The 18,101-nt window shown below is 31.1% G+C and overlaps 1 protein-coding gene across 1 annotated transcript; it reads left to right on the top strand.

The window, feature by feature from the left end:
• The first annotated feature begins 14,546 nt into the window (after positions 1-14,546).
• Positions 14,547-15,410, top strand: LOC136090911 (histone-lysine N-methyltransferase SETMAR-like). Its single transcript, XM_065817887.1, has one exon. The coding sequence runs from the start codon at positions 14,547-14,549 to the stop codon at positions 15,408-15,410; it is 864 nt and encodes a 287-aa protein (XP_065673959.1).
• The last annotated feature ends 2,691 nt before the right edge of the window (positions 15,411-18,101 follow it).

Here is an 18,101-nt window from a genome sequence, read left to right as displayed (position 1 = left end):
GATACGAGTTTTCAGCTTCAATGCGGATTTATATTGCTTACCATTTTCATAAACCTTTCTTTTTAGAAAAATTTCTAAAAAGAAATTTTTGGGTTGAAAATCTATGGGAAATACCCATAGATTTTCAGCCCAATTGAAAATCTATGGGTATTTCCCATAGATTTTCAATTGGGTTAAGAACTGCATGCGGGCCATTCCATTACGTGAATATTTTTCTCTCCAAACCAAGATTTTGTAAGCTTTGAGCTATAGGTAGCAGAAATATCTTGTTAAAAAGTACAATAACTGGTTTATTACAATTATCCATTTTACGTTAGCCACCACTGTTCTTATAAGCTCAATAATTAACGTTAATCTTGAAGGAATTATAAACCGCTTTTGTTGCTCTTTTAATTTTCTTTGTAATTTCCTGATTAGATAAGTTTGTATCTTTGCATGCTTTGATTATTGCTAATACTTCATTCGTTAAACGCTTACCACGTCCCATTTCAAATTCAGTTATCGAAAACCAAATGTTAAAAATATATTCGGTATATTCTCATTAATTAATAAACCCACCAGAGTCACTTCAACCTAAATTACAGCCATAGATAATATACTGACCAACTCATTTTTAGACATATCTTTAAAAACAGGAATATTTAAAATTGATATATCAGACCACTTTCCAATATTCTTCTCACTTACACAAAACTCTTCCTCATTAAATAATTCAAAAATTAAAACATATAAAAGAAAAATTAACAAATCTTCGATTCACAAATTTAAAGAAACTTTATCAAAAACAAATTGGTCAAATGTTTATCAACAATGCAACCGAGGACTTACAAATACTGCTTATAATATATTTATTGATATTTTTCTTGAGCACTACAATAAACACTTTCCAATTATTGAAAAAGAAATAAAAGTTAAATATTTGAAATGTCCATGGATAACTAACGGAATAAAGAAATCGTCAAAGAAAAAACAAAAACTATACATTAAATATTTAAAAAATAGAAACGAAAAAAATCTTACTGTCTATAACCAATACAAAAACCTTTTTGAAAAAATTAAAAATAAATCAAAAAAAATCTATTATTCTAAACAATTACAAAAACACAATGGTAGCATTAAAAAAACATGGGAAAATATGAACGACATTATCGGAAAAACCAAAACTAAATCCGAAATGTTACCCTCCAGAATTGCGGAAAATGGAATTGAGTATACAGATAAAGAAACAAAAAATCTCCGACAAATTTAATAACATTTTTGTAAATATCGGTCCTAACCTGGCATCCAAGATAAACAACTCAAACAATTCATTTAATAACTATTTTACTGACCATACTAGTTTATTTTCTGAGAGTGACCTAAAATTGGAGGAATTTGAAGAAGCGAAAAAATCAATCAGAAAGAACAAAGCTCCGGGCATCGATGACATTTCCAGCAATGCACAGTGGGCCAGTAGGTGGACAAAATGGGAAAAATTTTAGTTGTCTAATCTTGAAAACCTATTTAATTTTAGTATCTACATATATTAGGAGAAATCTATTGATAATTTATTTATATTAAATCCCTTAGTTACCAGGACTCTAAGCATTTGAATATTGAGATAAAATAAAAAATAAATAAAAATTATAAGTAATTAACGGTGACATCAACGTTGTGTTATATTTCAATTACATCTACGTTTTTGAAACGAAAAATTAGTACATGTTATTCTAGAGTATTTAGAGATAAGAAAAACCAATGTGTGAAATAAATTTGTCATAGCATGTTATCTCTGTTATACTTTGAAAATCACAGATTAAAAAAAAAAATTTCTTAAGAAACTTATTTTTTGCCGCACAATAACTAATAATTACCACAATTTGCCATGTGTTGTCTTATATTTATTTGAGCTATATGATGCTTCAATCGAGTTTTAATTGATTGCTCGTCCCCTTAAATCCCCGTTCAGATTTTATGTATGTTTTAACTTGGTTGCTATGGTTTTAACTTGGTTGCTATACTAAATTTTGCATAGCAACAACTCATTTTTACATTATCGTTGTTTTAACAGTATTTTACTTGGGCTAAATACACAATATTGGGGGTATGTATTAAAATGAGATTCAGAATTTTTATGAGGTTAACTTTTTTGGTTACTATGGATACCTTACTTTGCATAACATAGCAACAACATATTTTCGGTAGTTGTTAGTAATTTAATTACTAACACTGACAGAAATTTAATTACTTTTAATTTTAATTACTAACACTTGTAGTAACTTAATTACTAACAAGTATTAGTAGTCCAGGCGGCATATATATTATAACATTTTACTTTTAAATACAAAATACTTGTTACAATAATTATTTAGATTTGGTTTTGTTAAACTTAGACATTCATAATTTTCTCCAAAAAAACAATCTTAGTATTTCAAAACAAAATATTACTGAAGATATATTAAAATTTATTCAGCCAAAATTTGCTGATTTTAAAGACCTTGATTTTAGACATGCTGTTCAACGATTTGTTTACTTGTATAAAAAAAAGTGGAAATCTGCAAACTATACTGTGAAAAATTTTGAAAAGAAGTTTGTGAACTGGCTTAATGAATATTTAATTGTCAGAAAAAAAGACAACGAACCAACTGCAAGTAGACGTGGTCGAAAACCAGTTGCATTTGATAATAGTTCTAATAAAACTAAAAAACGGCGTGTATCTTGTTTAATTGAATCTCATTCATCCAATGAATTATTTTTTGCTGCTAATAAAAAATTTAGAGATGAATCTGTTGTTATTGCTACCGAGAATGTTTTAAATATATCAAATACAGATAAAGCAACTAAATTATCAGCAGACGAAGCACTGGCTTTAATAATTGATGCAAGTCTGACAAAAGCTTCCTATCAATTGATTAGAAGCGGAGCCTTGGAGAAAGAATATAACATCTACCCCGCTTACAATGATGTCAGAGATGCAAAATTAAAATGTTATCCTGCAAACATAACAGTGGAGGACTATTCAGCTTCAGTTCCTTTAAAAGATTTAATGACTCATACTTTGCAAAGAATCTGTGCAGTTCAGGAACCTGTGCTAAGGCACTTGATATTGAACGACAAAGCAATAAAAACAATGACACTAACATGTGAGGCTGGTTTTGATGGTGCTACTGGCCAAAGCATTTATAAACAAGTTTTATCAGAACCCGACATTAACAGAGATTTAAAGCGTGAAGAATCATTATTTATTACTTGTCTTGTCCCATTGGATTTGACTGGATTTAACAACAGCAACGAAAAGGTGCCTATTTGGAGAAATCAAAAGTCGTCCTCCACAGCCTATTGTAGACCCATAAGATTTGCATACAAAATGGAATCCAAGGAATCTGTGATTGAAGAAGATCAGTACATTAAAAGTGAGATAGAAAGCTTGGGTATGATTTTATTAGAGGTTTGCGGATCTTCTATTGACGTGAATTGTATTATTGAACTTACAATGATTGATGGGAAGGTTCAAACAATATTATCTGAAAAAAATAACTCATACCAATGCTGTTCAGTGTGTGGTGTCTCTCCAAAAAATATGAATAGTCTTGATATCCTTAATATAGATTATACTAACAGAGAGTTCAAATATGGTCTTTCCAGTCTTCATGCATGGATTCGATTTTTTGAGATGTTATTGCACATTGCATATAAAAAAGAAACAAGAAAGTGGCAAACAAGATCTAAAGAACACAAAGAAAAGGCATCTGTAGCTAAACAAAAGATTCAGACTGATTTTATAAACAAAATGGGACTTGTTGTTGATTTACCTAAAAGTGGTGGTTCTGGAACAAGCAATGATGACAATATCTCAAGGCGTGCTTTTGCAGCATATGAACAAACAGCTGAAATTCTGGGTATTGATCAAAACCTTTTATTCAGATTTTACATTATCTTGGTAACACTCTCTTTAGGGTATAAAATGGACTGCTTAAAATTTAAGAGTTATTGTTTTGACACTGTTAGACTATATGTGCCTCTTTACCCATAGTATTACATGACTCAATCAGTTCATAAAGTATTGATACATGGACATGACATAATTAAAAGCCTTACATTACCCATCGGACTTATGTCAGAGAAATCTCAAGAGACTAGAAATACAGACTTCAAATCTTATTGCAAAAGTTTCATCCAAAAAACATCCAGAAGAGCAACAAATACTGATCTTATCAATAGAATCCTAGTTTCCAATGATTCTGTTATTTCATCACTCCGTAAATCAACATCACACCAAACAAATCATAAAGCATTTCCTTCAGATGTTTTGCAATTACTTAAACAATCTTCAAAAGATATTATTGTTTTATAATTTTTTGTTTTAATTTAAAACTGACAATGTTTTCTTGCACTATTTTTTGCTTTTACTATTCCTAAAACATTATTCACCTAAATACTCAATTGTTATTCAATATAGGTGGGTTAAAAATCCGATAAAATATTCAAATATCAATTTACCACATTGTAGCTTAGGAAAGTATCCAGTAACTAAGCAATATAAGTATCCATAGCAACTAAATTTAAAAAATTATCACTTTTGTCAGAATGGTGATCTCATATTGGTACTCATGCCAAATTTAGTGAATATAGTACTTATAAAATATCTGCAGATAACAAAAATAGGTGGTTGCTAAGCAAAATAAAAATATCCATAGCAACGAAATAAAAAAATATTACCTTTTTTTTTTTTAGATTATTCACCTCCCAAGGCCCGAGGGGGGCCACTACAGTCGAGGAGGCTACTCATTTTTTTTTGTGTGTTTTTTATTTTTTTTTTATTTTTTTATTTTTTTTTTTAGTTGTTATTCGTGGTGCAACCCTCTCTCAACTCTGTAACTCCGAAACACGAACCTTGCCGAGCAAGGCCGCTGCGCGGAGAAACTAAGTTGAGCGCGGTTTTGTTGTGTATCCTCCACCTCAATAAAATTTTTGAATAAACGCTTAAGCTGTCGTAATTTGTATTGTTGTAGTTCGCGCTTTTTTGTGAAATGTTACGGTCCAGTGCGTCCTATTGTTCGTATTACGTCAGGTCAAACGAAAACTCGTGCTATAAGGTTAAGGTTTATATGTTTGTGTTTTTTATGTCAGGTTGTAAAATTACTATATTCATGTTTAAGGTACACGAGTTTTCAAATTAGGAAATCTGATCCTCTTCATCATGGCTATTAATATTTTAACGTGCAACATAAACGGTCTAAACGACCAAGTCAAACGCGATAATTTTTTTGGGTTTCTCAAAAAGTCCTCCTTCGATCTTATCCTCCTTCAGGAAACAAAGTCCGGATCGACCACTGTTAAACAGTGGAGTGACGAATAGACTGGCGAGTCTATTTGGAATTCTGGTCCGAGTCATAACTGTTGTGGGGTGGCAGGTTTCCCAACAAAAGAGAATTCACATGGCGCAATCAGACGGTCAAATGTAGACTCGACAGAATCTACTGCCCTGAAAAAGTCGCCAAAAAAACAACATACACCAAAATTCTCACCAACCCTTTTTCTGACCACGAGTTTGTGTCAACAACTGTCAATTTTAGTAAAACCAGGAGAGGACCAGGATACTGGAAATTAAATTGCTCCCTTTTGGAAATAGAAGTGCATAAGCAGAAAATTGAACTCTTAATTCAAGATTGGCAAACTAAAAAACGGTCCTATACGTCAATTTTAAAATGGTGGGACGACTGCAAACTTTTTGTTAGAGCTGAATTACAACACATATCGATACAGGAAAGTGCGAAAAACAAAAAAAATATCAAAAGGATTGAAAACGAAATCCAACGGGAGCGACAAAACGCTAACCCGAATTTAGATAGCATCACAGAAAGACGCGATGCTCTTTTCTTGCTCTAGTTTCCCGGGGCGTTTATTCGCACGAAACAAAAACTAATTGAAAAAGGAGAAAAACCTTTAAAACTTTTGTATAATATGGAAAAAACTCAATAGCGGAACAAGTCAATTACCGAAATTCGCAAGAATGACGGCACATTGACGAGTGAACCTGATGAAATACTAAACTCCCTTATTTCATATTATAAAAACATTTACACCAAAACTAGTTTATGCAAAGACAGCCAAAAATATGTCTTGTCACACATCACTAAACGTTTAAGTGATGATGAAAATCATTTTTTAAACACTCGCCTAACCGGTGTGGAACTGAAAGAAGCCCTTTTTAAATTTGAAAACGGAAGATCTCCGGGCTGTGACGGACTTCCAGCTGATTTTTATAAAACGTTTTTGCACATTTTAGAAAAAGAGTTTGAAGAACTTGCCTACGAAATACTTTTCGTAAGAAAAAACACTAGCCACTCTATGAAAAAATCAATTATTTCACTGATTCCTAAACAAGGAGATCTTACCGAATGCAAAAACTGGAAGCCCATATCCTTAATCTTCGCTGATTACAAAATAATCACAAAAACGCTGGCCCTACGACTTGCAAAAGTAATGGGAAAAATTATAGAACCAAATCAAACTTACGGAATCCCAGGTAGAACAATATTCTCAAATTTACATTTAGTCCGTGATCTTATCGATAACGCGAAATTTAAAAATCTACCTAGTTTAATTTTGTCAATAGATCAAGAAAAGGCGCTTGATAAAGTCAATCGTGCGTTTCTGCTTCAGATTCTCCGAAAATTCAATCTCGGAGAAAATTTTGTATCTTTTGTCAACACCTTATATTCAGAAGTTTCGGCATCTGTTCTGAATTGCGGCTTCCTGTCAGCCTTCTTTCCTACGGAAAGAGGAGTTAGACAGGGTGACCCCCTCTCTCTCTTGCAGTACGTTTTTGTTGCCGAAGCTTTCGCTTTGGTGATCAGAGCGGACAGCAGAATAGAGGGTTTCCCGTTACCAGGTACACCTAAACCCCTCAAAATACAGCAGTACGCAGACGATTCGAACTTTTTTGCCAGGGACGTAGAATCAGTCCGCTTTTTTTCGAAAAAATAAAACTGTTTGAAAAAGCAATTGGTTCAGTGATCAACGCCTTAAAAACCAAGGATGTCGCTATTGGGGGTTTTGTTCCTAAAATGTACCCGGAATTGGACGACATAGAGTGGAACAACAACACCGGTTTCAAAATATTAGGTGTTACTTTTTACACCAGACTGAGCGATACTACCGATTTCAACTGGTTAGTAACTCTAAACAAAATTGAGAAAAAACTCAAGTTTCTGGGACTACGTACTTTGTCACTTAGGGGAAAGACTATGTTGATAAATACGTTAGCAATGTCAAAAGTGTGGTTTCTGGCAAACGTGCTGCCCGTTCCCGAATGGGCAATAGAACGTCTGCATAGAGCCATTTTCGAAAATCTTTGGCAAAAGACCAATTTCAATCCGGTCAAAAGAGAGACACTTTTTTACCCGTCAAAAGCGGGGGTGTCGGAATTTTATCACCGAAGGAGCAAAGTCTTGCACTTTGCCTCAAAACACTCTTTTAACTGAAAGAATGCGAAGAGGACAAAGCTCACAACTATTACTACTTTTCAAAGTATTGGTTGGCGAGTTCACTTATAAAATTTACGAACCAAAACCAAAGCTGAAACTTTTTAAAGCAGAACAATTTTTCAAAACACTGGGACAACAAAACGTCTCAGTACTACAAAACAACAATCGAAATATTAGGCAAAAACGCTTTTTTAACCCTTTTTAACTTCCCCCTAAAAACAACCAAAAACTTTTACTTAGAAGTGGCAAAAAACAAAGAGACAGTGGTCCCAGCAGAACTTTTCTGGAACGGTTCAACGAAAACAACAATGCCGTGGACCCAAATTTGGAAAAAAAACTTCACCTCCCACGCATGCGGACCGACTCAAAACATCCTCTTTCGTTTCTTACACAACAGATTACCTTCTGCGGCCTTGCTAGCCAAAAGCACAAGGCAGTAGATTGTCAAAAATAACAAATGCAAAACTTGTGGTAAAATTGAGGACAACATGCACATCTTTGCCTACTGTCCTCCTTCTGTAGAAATTTGGGAGTATTTTAAACACGTATATAACTCCTTGACATCCCGAAACAACTTTTCTCCAATAAATTCGATTTTCTTGATTGAAACAGCGAATTTATCGGAGAAAAACCCCACTTCGCAGCTGTTGCTGACACTCACTCAAACCATCATGAGTGCAATATGGAACAGTAGATGCCACCACATGTTCAGGAACAAAAAAGTTGACCCAATGGCAGTGATCAGGGTAATAGTCAGGAACATCAGGAATATTATTACCTTAAAATATAATTATCATGTCCGTATAAACACCGCGGACATTTTCTGTGAGTATTTTTGTATAAAAAATGTTTTCTGTCAAGTAGAGAATGGAAATCTGAAACTAAACATATGAGCTAAAATAAAACTACGGCTCCTTGTATGTTTAGTAAAGATTTCCTTCTCTCTTGCAAATTTTCCTATGTTATACAACAAAATTATTATTATATATGATTAGCAAATCACTGCCAGCCCTTATCTCATAAACTATAATTTTAACACATAAGTGTTTTTCTATAATGTTCGTCAGGCTGTGGCCTAATAGTTGACTTGTATAATAACTTTAATATGGAAACATCAAGTATTTAAATCCGTGTTTTAAAAAACCCAGTGTTTGATTTGCCTTATTTACTACACTGATAACATGATTTTCTCATTTGAGGTCATTTGATATTATCACACCTGAATCACTTTCAACTTCTGTTTTTTGAAAAATGTGATCTCCTAATATGTAACTAAATTGAGGATTCGAATTACCAATGTGCATTGCTTTACACTTTTCTCTGTTGAATTTAATAGACCATTTATTCGACCAGTCTAATAACTTATTTAAGTCTTCTTGATGAGCATTGTTGTTACTTTCATTATTAATTACTGACATTATTTTTGTATCATCTGCAAATAATTCTAATTTATTTAGTATGTTTACTTTTAAGTCATTTATAAATATGATAAACAGGAGTGGACCGAGGATAGAACCTTCGGGAACTCCACTTGTGACTTCCTGCCAATCTGAAACAAACTCACCCAGAACTACTCGTTGTTTTCTATTACTGAGAAATGATTTACACCACAGTAGGATATAGGATTGAAAACCATAACCATAAGCTTGCAGCATAATTTCGATAAAGAAACTAAATCAAAGGCTTTTGCAAAGTCCAAAAATACTATATCAATATTATTACCAGTTTCAACTTTGCTTGTTATAAAATCTAAAGTCTCTAATAAATTGGAGCAACAATTTTTACCATTAACAAATCCATGCTGTTCACTTGCTATTGACTTATTTAAAGCCAAATGGTTCATCATAACATTGTGAATAATTTTCTCCATAACCTTACATACTATTGATGTTACTGATATTGGTCGATAATTTGAAGGATCTAACTTATCCACTTTCTTGAATAGTTGAGTTATGTCTGCAGCTAACCATTCATTTGGTATAACACCATATATATATATATATATATATATATATATATATATATATATATATATATATATATATATATATATATATATATATATATATATATATATATATATATATATATATATATATATATATATATATATATATATATATATATATATATATACATATTATAAACAAACACATTTGTTATCCAAAAAATCTTTTTGTTTAAATCTAACAACATGTCGAACATTACTTTTTAAGAAATATACACCTATATCCTTTGAGTTTAAAAAGCGTATATAATAGTTATCCATACTTTTCTATATAGAAGCACAAAAATGTCTATAATAGAAGCGTGAGGATTGGTCACACAACTCTTCTAGAATGGTCTACCTTTCGAAAACATTTCGCTTTATCTTTATCGAATGATAGATGATGAGTTAAATGTGCTGAGCGAAATGACGATTGGGTGACTCAAGCGCAAACTTTAGGTGCCAAATATAAAACAGCTTACAGTTGGGTTCCCAGCAGATATTCAAATTTTATCGGAGGTGGTTTTAAACCCAAAATATTGACTGAGGAAACGCTAACATGGATTGAAAGTGACTGTTATTTGACATTGGTGGCTATCAAAACAAAAATATTAAAACAAAAATATTAGGACATTTTAATATTAGCGTCAGCACAACAACAACCACCAATTAACTCAAAGACAGATTGCTTTCATTGATAAAAGTCCACAAGGAAATCTCAATTAAATTTTTCACAAACAAAAATAAAAGAAAGATTTAATTGACACCCTTAAGGATTTTTACAGTTACTGCCTAAACCTCAAATCCCATTTTTATGACTTTTATATTTTATTGATATTATAATACTATAACCCATTTCTAAGGTACGATTAGAAAATATTTACCTTATGCAAGTTTATTTTATGATATCATCTAGAAGTGTGCTTTTATTTGATACACCACATATAAAAGCTAGAAAAGAGTTTTGTTATAAATGCTCTACAATGACAAATAAGAAATAGGGTACAGTTTTGTGGGCAGACAAATATTAATATATTATTTTTGGTGATATGGTAAGCATTTTGTCTGCAGACCACCTAATAAAGAGTTTGAACATCATTACAAAAAAAAACACTAAAAATTGGTGGGGTAAGGGGAGCGGGGAGGTAGCATAATAGTGTGAGGATGCTTCTCATCATCTGGTATTGGTTTTGTTTTCCTAATAACAGCTATTATGACTGCAAATATTTTACGGTAATTTGCTTTAAGAAAAAATGCTTTCTTATTCTGAGAATACCATGTTATTATTTTAGATATTTCAGCTAGATAACAATTCAAACCCTACAGCTTCTATTGCAAAGAGAGATTTTCCAGAATGGTGGCATGATATAATTGGATTGGACATTACAACTAACAGATTTAAATGTAATAGAAAATTTAGGGATTAGTTCGTATCATATAAACTGACGGATACACATTTTACAAAAAAATTACTATAAAAACTGCAAATGTGTAAGTATAAACGTAATATCAATTTCATTGTGATAAATGGCAATAAAGTCTATTCAAGCTCAAGCAGTATTAAAATGTCATAAATTGAACAAGCAATTGGGTAATGGACTCAAACCTTGTTTATCAGAGCTGCCTACGCTAAAAGATATGGAATTTTATTGCGTTAAAGATCAGTTACATACTTGAGTACAAAATGTATGTGTATACATATTTATTAAAACAAAAAGTATTTGGATGTCAGCAAGTTCAACAATCCAGTTGGTCTCAGAATAGTATGCAGTCAATAAACTTGTCATTTTAATTGTCATTAAAATGCAAAATACATTGGAAAATTGAGAACTGCGAAAAATATAAATATGTATACGGACAAACTTGATAAGTTATTTAACTTGACAAAACGTAAGTACAAAACCTTATACTGTAATGAAAATGGATGCAATGGTTGTCTCTTTAGAAACCATTTGACTTGCATATGTCTAAGTGTAGCAAAGATACCTTTGCAAGTACTATTTTTCTTACAAGCTTAAAGAAATAAAATTGGTTACAAAAGTACTTTAAAAATAGGATTAGTTGATTTTACAGAGACATTTCGGTTTACAAGTATTTGGATAGATACAAAACAGACTCTAAAGTACCAGGAACAAATAGTTAGGATATTGGTAAATGCTAAAATATCACAAATATTGTTATCATTTTTCGTTATAACTTTGAATTAAAAAGTGTAAAATGACTTTTTGCTAAAACTAATTAATATAATTCAAGCACTTATTTTCTCTTTTAACCGTAAAATGTTGAACAACACCAGACAGTTCAAACATTTCCAATGAAAATGCAAGAAATTTAGAAAAGGCATACCTGAATTTAAAAAAAGTATTTAGATATTACCTGGGTTTTTCAAGCAGCTATCAGGTATTGGTAGTCTAATAGAGCTGCAGCAGTCATATCTACTACTGTTTTTAGCTTGTCTACTGCAAAGTTCAGCCTTACCTGCTGCAAAAGATGCAACTTTTTAACGGAAAATGCTGGTATTTTCGTTGATCACAAGAAAATAAAACGAAGTAAGACTAAGATAATATAATAAATTCGAGTTAAAGCTGAAGAAGTGGCAACGAATAATAATATTCAATGTATTTTCTAGGTACATGAGAGAAGAGGACATAAAAAATTGTATCCGTCGGAAAAAAAAGAACATTGCTTAGTTTGTTCTGATATCTATTCTACGGAATTGTTGGTGAAATGAAATTTGTGAATAACAATTTCATTTTTCTAACAATTCCGTAGAAAGAGAAGAAACTGCAACTAAGCAAACAGCTGAGAACCTTTCCGAATGGATTGTGGATCATGATGCTAGAGACTCTTTAGTTGCCATTAGTGCGGTCTTAAAAAATATAAACACTGGTTGGAAAGCAGGTTATATCCACTTCCTTGAGTATATTTGGATTAAAAAATTAAATAAATAATTTGTGCTATTCATACAAATAAACTACCTCTTCGACATCTTATGACTCAGCTTGACGGAAAAACTACATTGAAAGAAAACTTTTCTGGTTTTATTGGAGAACTTATAGGTACGGTTACTGGCTTCAAGTTCAAAGATATAATATAAGTATAATAAAAATTGAATTTCCTAATGTAATTATAGATCTTAATTGAAAAACTCAACCATTTTGCATTCACATGCAAAATGGCTGAATTTTGCAAATAAAATATGTTTATTATGATGCTCAGAAAATTTACTTTCAGTCAGATTTCTGAGCATCAGATTAAACAAGTTTTGAAACATATAATCTTAAATATTTTTAAATAAATTAGATATTTTTAAATAAATTTCTAACTTATTTAAGTTTCTGTTCGAATGAAGCAAAAATCAGTTTGGTAGAAAAATCAAAATTTGGTAAAACTATTTTGTAAGAGATAAATAACTGTTACTAGGATCTGGGTTGGATGGTTCCGAATTCAAGCATATATTAGAGAAACTAGACTTATTGAAGTAGGATGTCTTACCTCAATTTATTCCAATAATACTGCACTATTATTAATACTTCCTTTAATAGTAAAGTTTTATAGGAATAAACCTAGGTGGGATATTTTGCTTCAACAAGTCTAGTTTCTGCAATATACGTTTAGTGTTGGCTCCATCCCAACAAGATTCTGATCACAGTTTTTTATTCTCTTTAAGACTCTCACAATAAATGCACAGATTATAATTCAACTATCTTCAAATGATGAGAATGCCTAACTTGATATAGGGGATGTGCCGGAATTCCTATCCAATCGAAATTCCGGTCGGAATTTGTGACTTTTAGGTTATTCCGGCTCCGGCCGGAATTATAATATTTAATGCCAAAATCTATTTTTTACTTTATTTATTTATAACATGTGACACAGATTATGTAAATAAAATCAAAATATCATTGCCCTACAGGGCAATGAAGAACTATGGGTAAACCTAGGTAAAAAATACAAAACTCTTAACAAATACAATATAATTTTAGGAAAAGCTAGAGTTTAGCGCTCTAAATTAATTTTATTCTTTCGCTTGTTGCGCCATAGTGAGTTTTAAAATATTAGAAATTTTAACTGAAATAATAAAAGAAAAGAGATTGCTGTCCTATTCCAAATCCTCAGTCAATTTAGCAGCACAAGATAAGATAATGGATGTGGCAGAACTCCTTTGTAGCAGCAGCCTGGAAGGTACTCGATGTATGTACGAAAGTCAATAAATCTTCTTTGTTTATACAAAAAGTCCCCACTTTGAGCAAGTCTTCACACGAAAGCGCAACAAGCGATAAAATAAAATTATTTTAGACCGCATATCTGTAGCTTTCCCTAATTTATTTGCAGTAATCACTTATGTAAAGATTTCTGAAAGTATAGGAATATTGTGGTCCAAAAAGAGAGCTATCCAGTTTTGGGCAACAAACAAGCTCTTTTTTCATCAAAAATGTTACCTGCCTCTGACAATAGTCTCATTATTAATGTTTCTTAACTTTTAAATAGTTAAAAAGTATAGGATGGCTAATACAATAAATATTTCATATATATGTATAAATATATTCATGTATATATTATATATATTTATATATATATTTTTTTATATATATATATATATATATATATATATATATATATATATATATATATATATACGTATATATATATATATATATATATATATATATATATATATATATATATATATATATATATATATATATATATATATATATATATATATATATATATATATATATTAGGTAACCAAAAAAGTTCGTGCGGTTTTTGGTAATTGAATTGTTTTTAGCATTTTTTACAACACCCACATCGCACAAGGCAAGTAGCTTTGTTGCGTAATAGAACGCGTGTGTCACGCGCAGTTGCTGCATATATAGTGTGGGCTTGTAACGAGCTTACAGGAAAGGTTTTGTGTAAAGAAAGGATGGCAACCCAACCAACGATTATTCGATCTTGCTTACTTTACGAGTTCAAACTTGGAAGGAATGCAACACAAGCGGCCAAAAACATCTGCACAGCATTTGGAGAAGGTACAGTAAGTGAACGCACAGCACAGAAGTGGTTTCAGCGATTCTCTTCGGGAGATGAGTACATCGAAGACGCGTTCCGGACGCCCATTGTTGGTTGATGAGGATGAACTGAAGGACGCTGTCGAGTCTGACTCCAGCCAAACTTGCCAAGAACTTGCAGTGAGGTTTGCTGTGAGTGTTGAAACCATCCGCCTGCATCTGCATGCGATTGGGAAAGCGTGGAAGCTGAGTCGGTGGGTTCCGCACAAATTGTCGATCGACAACAAGAAGCAACGGCTTACGATCTGCACATCACTCTTATCACGCCACAATGTTGAGCCTTTTCTTGATCGTTTATTGACATGCAACGAAAAATGGATTGTGTACAACAATACCAAGCGTTGCTACCATTGGTTGTCCCCCGATGACCCCATCCCAAAGACACCCAAGCCCAATCTCCACGAGCGGAAGGTTTTGCTCTGCATTTGGTGGACTACAGCTGGTGTGGTGCATTACGAGCTGCTCCCAACAGGCCAAACCATTACTGGACTGGTCTACTCAGCACAGCTGCAACGAGTTCACGACCTGTTGCTTGTAAAGCAGCCTGCACTGGTGCACAGGAGAGGAGTTCTGCTTCTCCACGACAACGCGAGACCGCACACCACTCGCGTGACTCAGGACAAGCTCCAAAGCCTTGGTTGGGAGAGTTTGCCTCATCCACCATACTCGCCAGACCTCTCCCCTACTGATTTCCATTTTTTCCTTTCCATGGGAAATCATTTAAAAGGACAGCAGTTCCGAGACCAGGACGCGGTTGAAATGGAGTTGAAAGCTTTTATAGACTCAAAGGACCGAGAATTTTTTAGAAGTGGAATAAATAAGCTTGTTTTACGTTGGGAAAAGGTTTCAGATGCTAATGGTGACTATTTTGATGAATAAATGTACTTACTTTTGTCGTTTTGTGTGTTTTTATTATATACGGAAAAACCGCACGAACTTTTTTGGTTACCTGATATATATATATATATATATATATATATATATATATATATATATATATATATATATATATATATATATATATATATGTATATATATATATATATATATATATATATATATATATATATATGTATATATATATATGTATATATATATATATATAAATATATATATATATATATATATATATATATATATATATATATATATATATATATATATATATGCATATATACAATCTTGAAGGTAAAAATTTCACTTTCAATCTTAAAGGTATAAAACTTCGAAACTTAATTTCGGCAACGCCCGTTTCGGCTGGAATTTAAAATTTCCGATCCGGTACACCTCTACCTGATATCTACCTTTTAAAATAGAATTTCTGGAACATAAGGTTCAAAGTTTGCCAAACCTCTAAAATTAAATCTCCTAATAAGTTTGCAACACCCATTAAAATATTCTGCTGGAGGACTTGACGTCGAACTTCTCAATCTCGATTCTTCTTTTCAATTTCTTGTCTCGATCACCATCAAGAATAACAAGGCTAAAAAATATTAACTCAAAAAAAAGTTTACAAATATTGTTAATTGCATGTTGTAAAGCCGTTGCAGAATTCCTAACTAAAAATGGAGTAATTTAGTATTACATATTATTATAATACATAAATAAATATATTAAAATAATGAATAAACTCTAATCAATTTTGGAAATCAATTTTTTATATAATAAATTATTTCCAACTATTATTACGTATTTATCAAGTTATTTATACATATTATTTACATATACTTTTTATAAATAACATTGACACGGTATTTTACCCTTTTCGTTTTTGCTCCATTTTTCTTAAAATCAAACTGCTTATCTGTAATTATTATTGTAACATTATAAAATATTTATATCTAAATCTTAATTACTTTACGTAATTTTATAAAACATTTATTATAACTAAGGGTTGTAAATGTTCTTTGGATATTTTCTTATGAAGTTTTTATTTACATTGAATAAATATAATAAATTAAGTAATATGTTTTAGTTAAATAACCTGCAAAGAAAAAAGTCTATCAAGATTTAGTAGCTTAATAATTATTCTGAAATTGTCGAAATTTTCTTGATTATTGGTAACAAATGCCAAAAATTAATTTTTTTACATACCAGCAACTAGACACTGATTTTTGAAAACTCGTGTCTCTCTTTCATCGATATAAAAGAGACTAAAAAATATCTTTATAAACTCTCCTTCCGCGACTTTCTTATCTCCGGAAAAGTTAAAAGCGAACTGTGCGACGAAATTAAAAATGACAAAAAAAAATTTTCAGAATGGTTTATGGCAAACAAACTTTCTATTAACTCAAGTAAAACGAAGTTTTCTTTATTTAATCCTTTTTTTAAAGACAAAAAAAGTTAATTTTCGTTTCCAAAACTGTTTATTGAAAATAAAGAAATAAATAGGGATACTGTTACAAAACTTTTGGGTGTTTTTATTGACAAAAATCTAAATTGGAATAAATATATCGCTTATTTATTTAGTAAAATATCCAAAAGCATAGGAATAATATACCAGTCACGTTACTTATTTAAAACCACTACTCAAACAAATCTACTATAGTTTTGTTTAAAGTTATCTAAACGATGGTAATATAGCGTGGGGTAGAACCTATGAAAAAGAAATTAGAACCACTCTATCGTAAAAAGAAGCAAGCTATACATAAGATTAATTTTAAAAATAAAAAAAAACACTCAAAACCTCAATTTGAACAAATGTCTTCATTAACATTGTTTGAACTAAATGTATATAAGTTTTAAGTTGTATGTATAGTTGCAAAATGCAAAAAAGTCCATCAGTTTCTAAAGTCTTTATAAACAAAAACTAGAGTACAAATATTTATTGCATACAAATAGTACCCTGTTAAAGCCTTTATGCAAGAATAAGCTTGAGCATTTCAAAATTAATTATCGTGCACTTAATAACTCGATTATGTTTTTACTAATTAATTTAAATAATATTTAACTTAATTAATAAGATTTAAAAATTTTAAACTGCTTCACAAAAACCATTAAAAAGGGTATTTTAAAGTAAAAAAATTTAGTTGTTGATATTTTTTTTTAAATTTATCCTCTGCAAGCTTCTTAAATAGTTTCTTAATAGTTATTATATATAAATATATTTCCAACATTGCATTAGTAATATATTAATAAATGTGTAAATATTAATGAAAAAAAAAGGCGATTTTTGTAAAAATATATTTGCACACGTGTTATCTGACATTTTGGAAAGAATGCAAGAAGCAAATTTGAAAATTTCAAGATTGCGTTTAAGAAAGTCAAACTTGAAAAACTTAAAAGGCGTTAATTTGAAGGCGGAATCGGAAAAAAAAACTTTGCAACCAAAAGCGGCAGAGTATTTGAAAAGGGTAAACCTTTTAAATAAAGCTAATTAACAATATATATTTAAATGATATTTTTAAGTTTTATACTTGAAAATATTAACTTACAAAAATAAATGAAAAGTTGTTACAAAAACAACGATTTTAACTTTTGTAATTTATTTTTATTAAAACTTGCTAATTTAATAAAAAACACTGGATTTAAATGAACATGCTTGTGTTACTTTCTATATAATCTAGAGCT

This window comes from Hydra vulgaris, chromosome 14, assembly GCF_038396675.1.
Source record: "Hydra vulgaris chromosome 14, alternate assembly HydraT2T_AEP".
Lineage (NCBI taxonomy): Eukaryota > Metazoa > Cnidaria > Hydrozoa > Anthoathecata > Hydridae > Hydra > Hydra vulgaris.
This window is presented reverse-complemented; position numbering and strand designations above follow the sequence as displayed.

Coding starts and splice junctions, on each gene's coding strand:
- LOC136090911 (XM_065817887.1), top strand. CDS start 14,547: ATGAGTACATCGAAGACGCGTTCCGGACGCCCATTGTTGGTTGATGAG.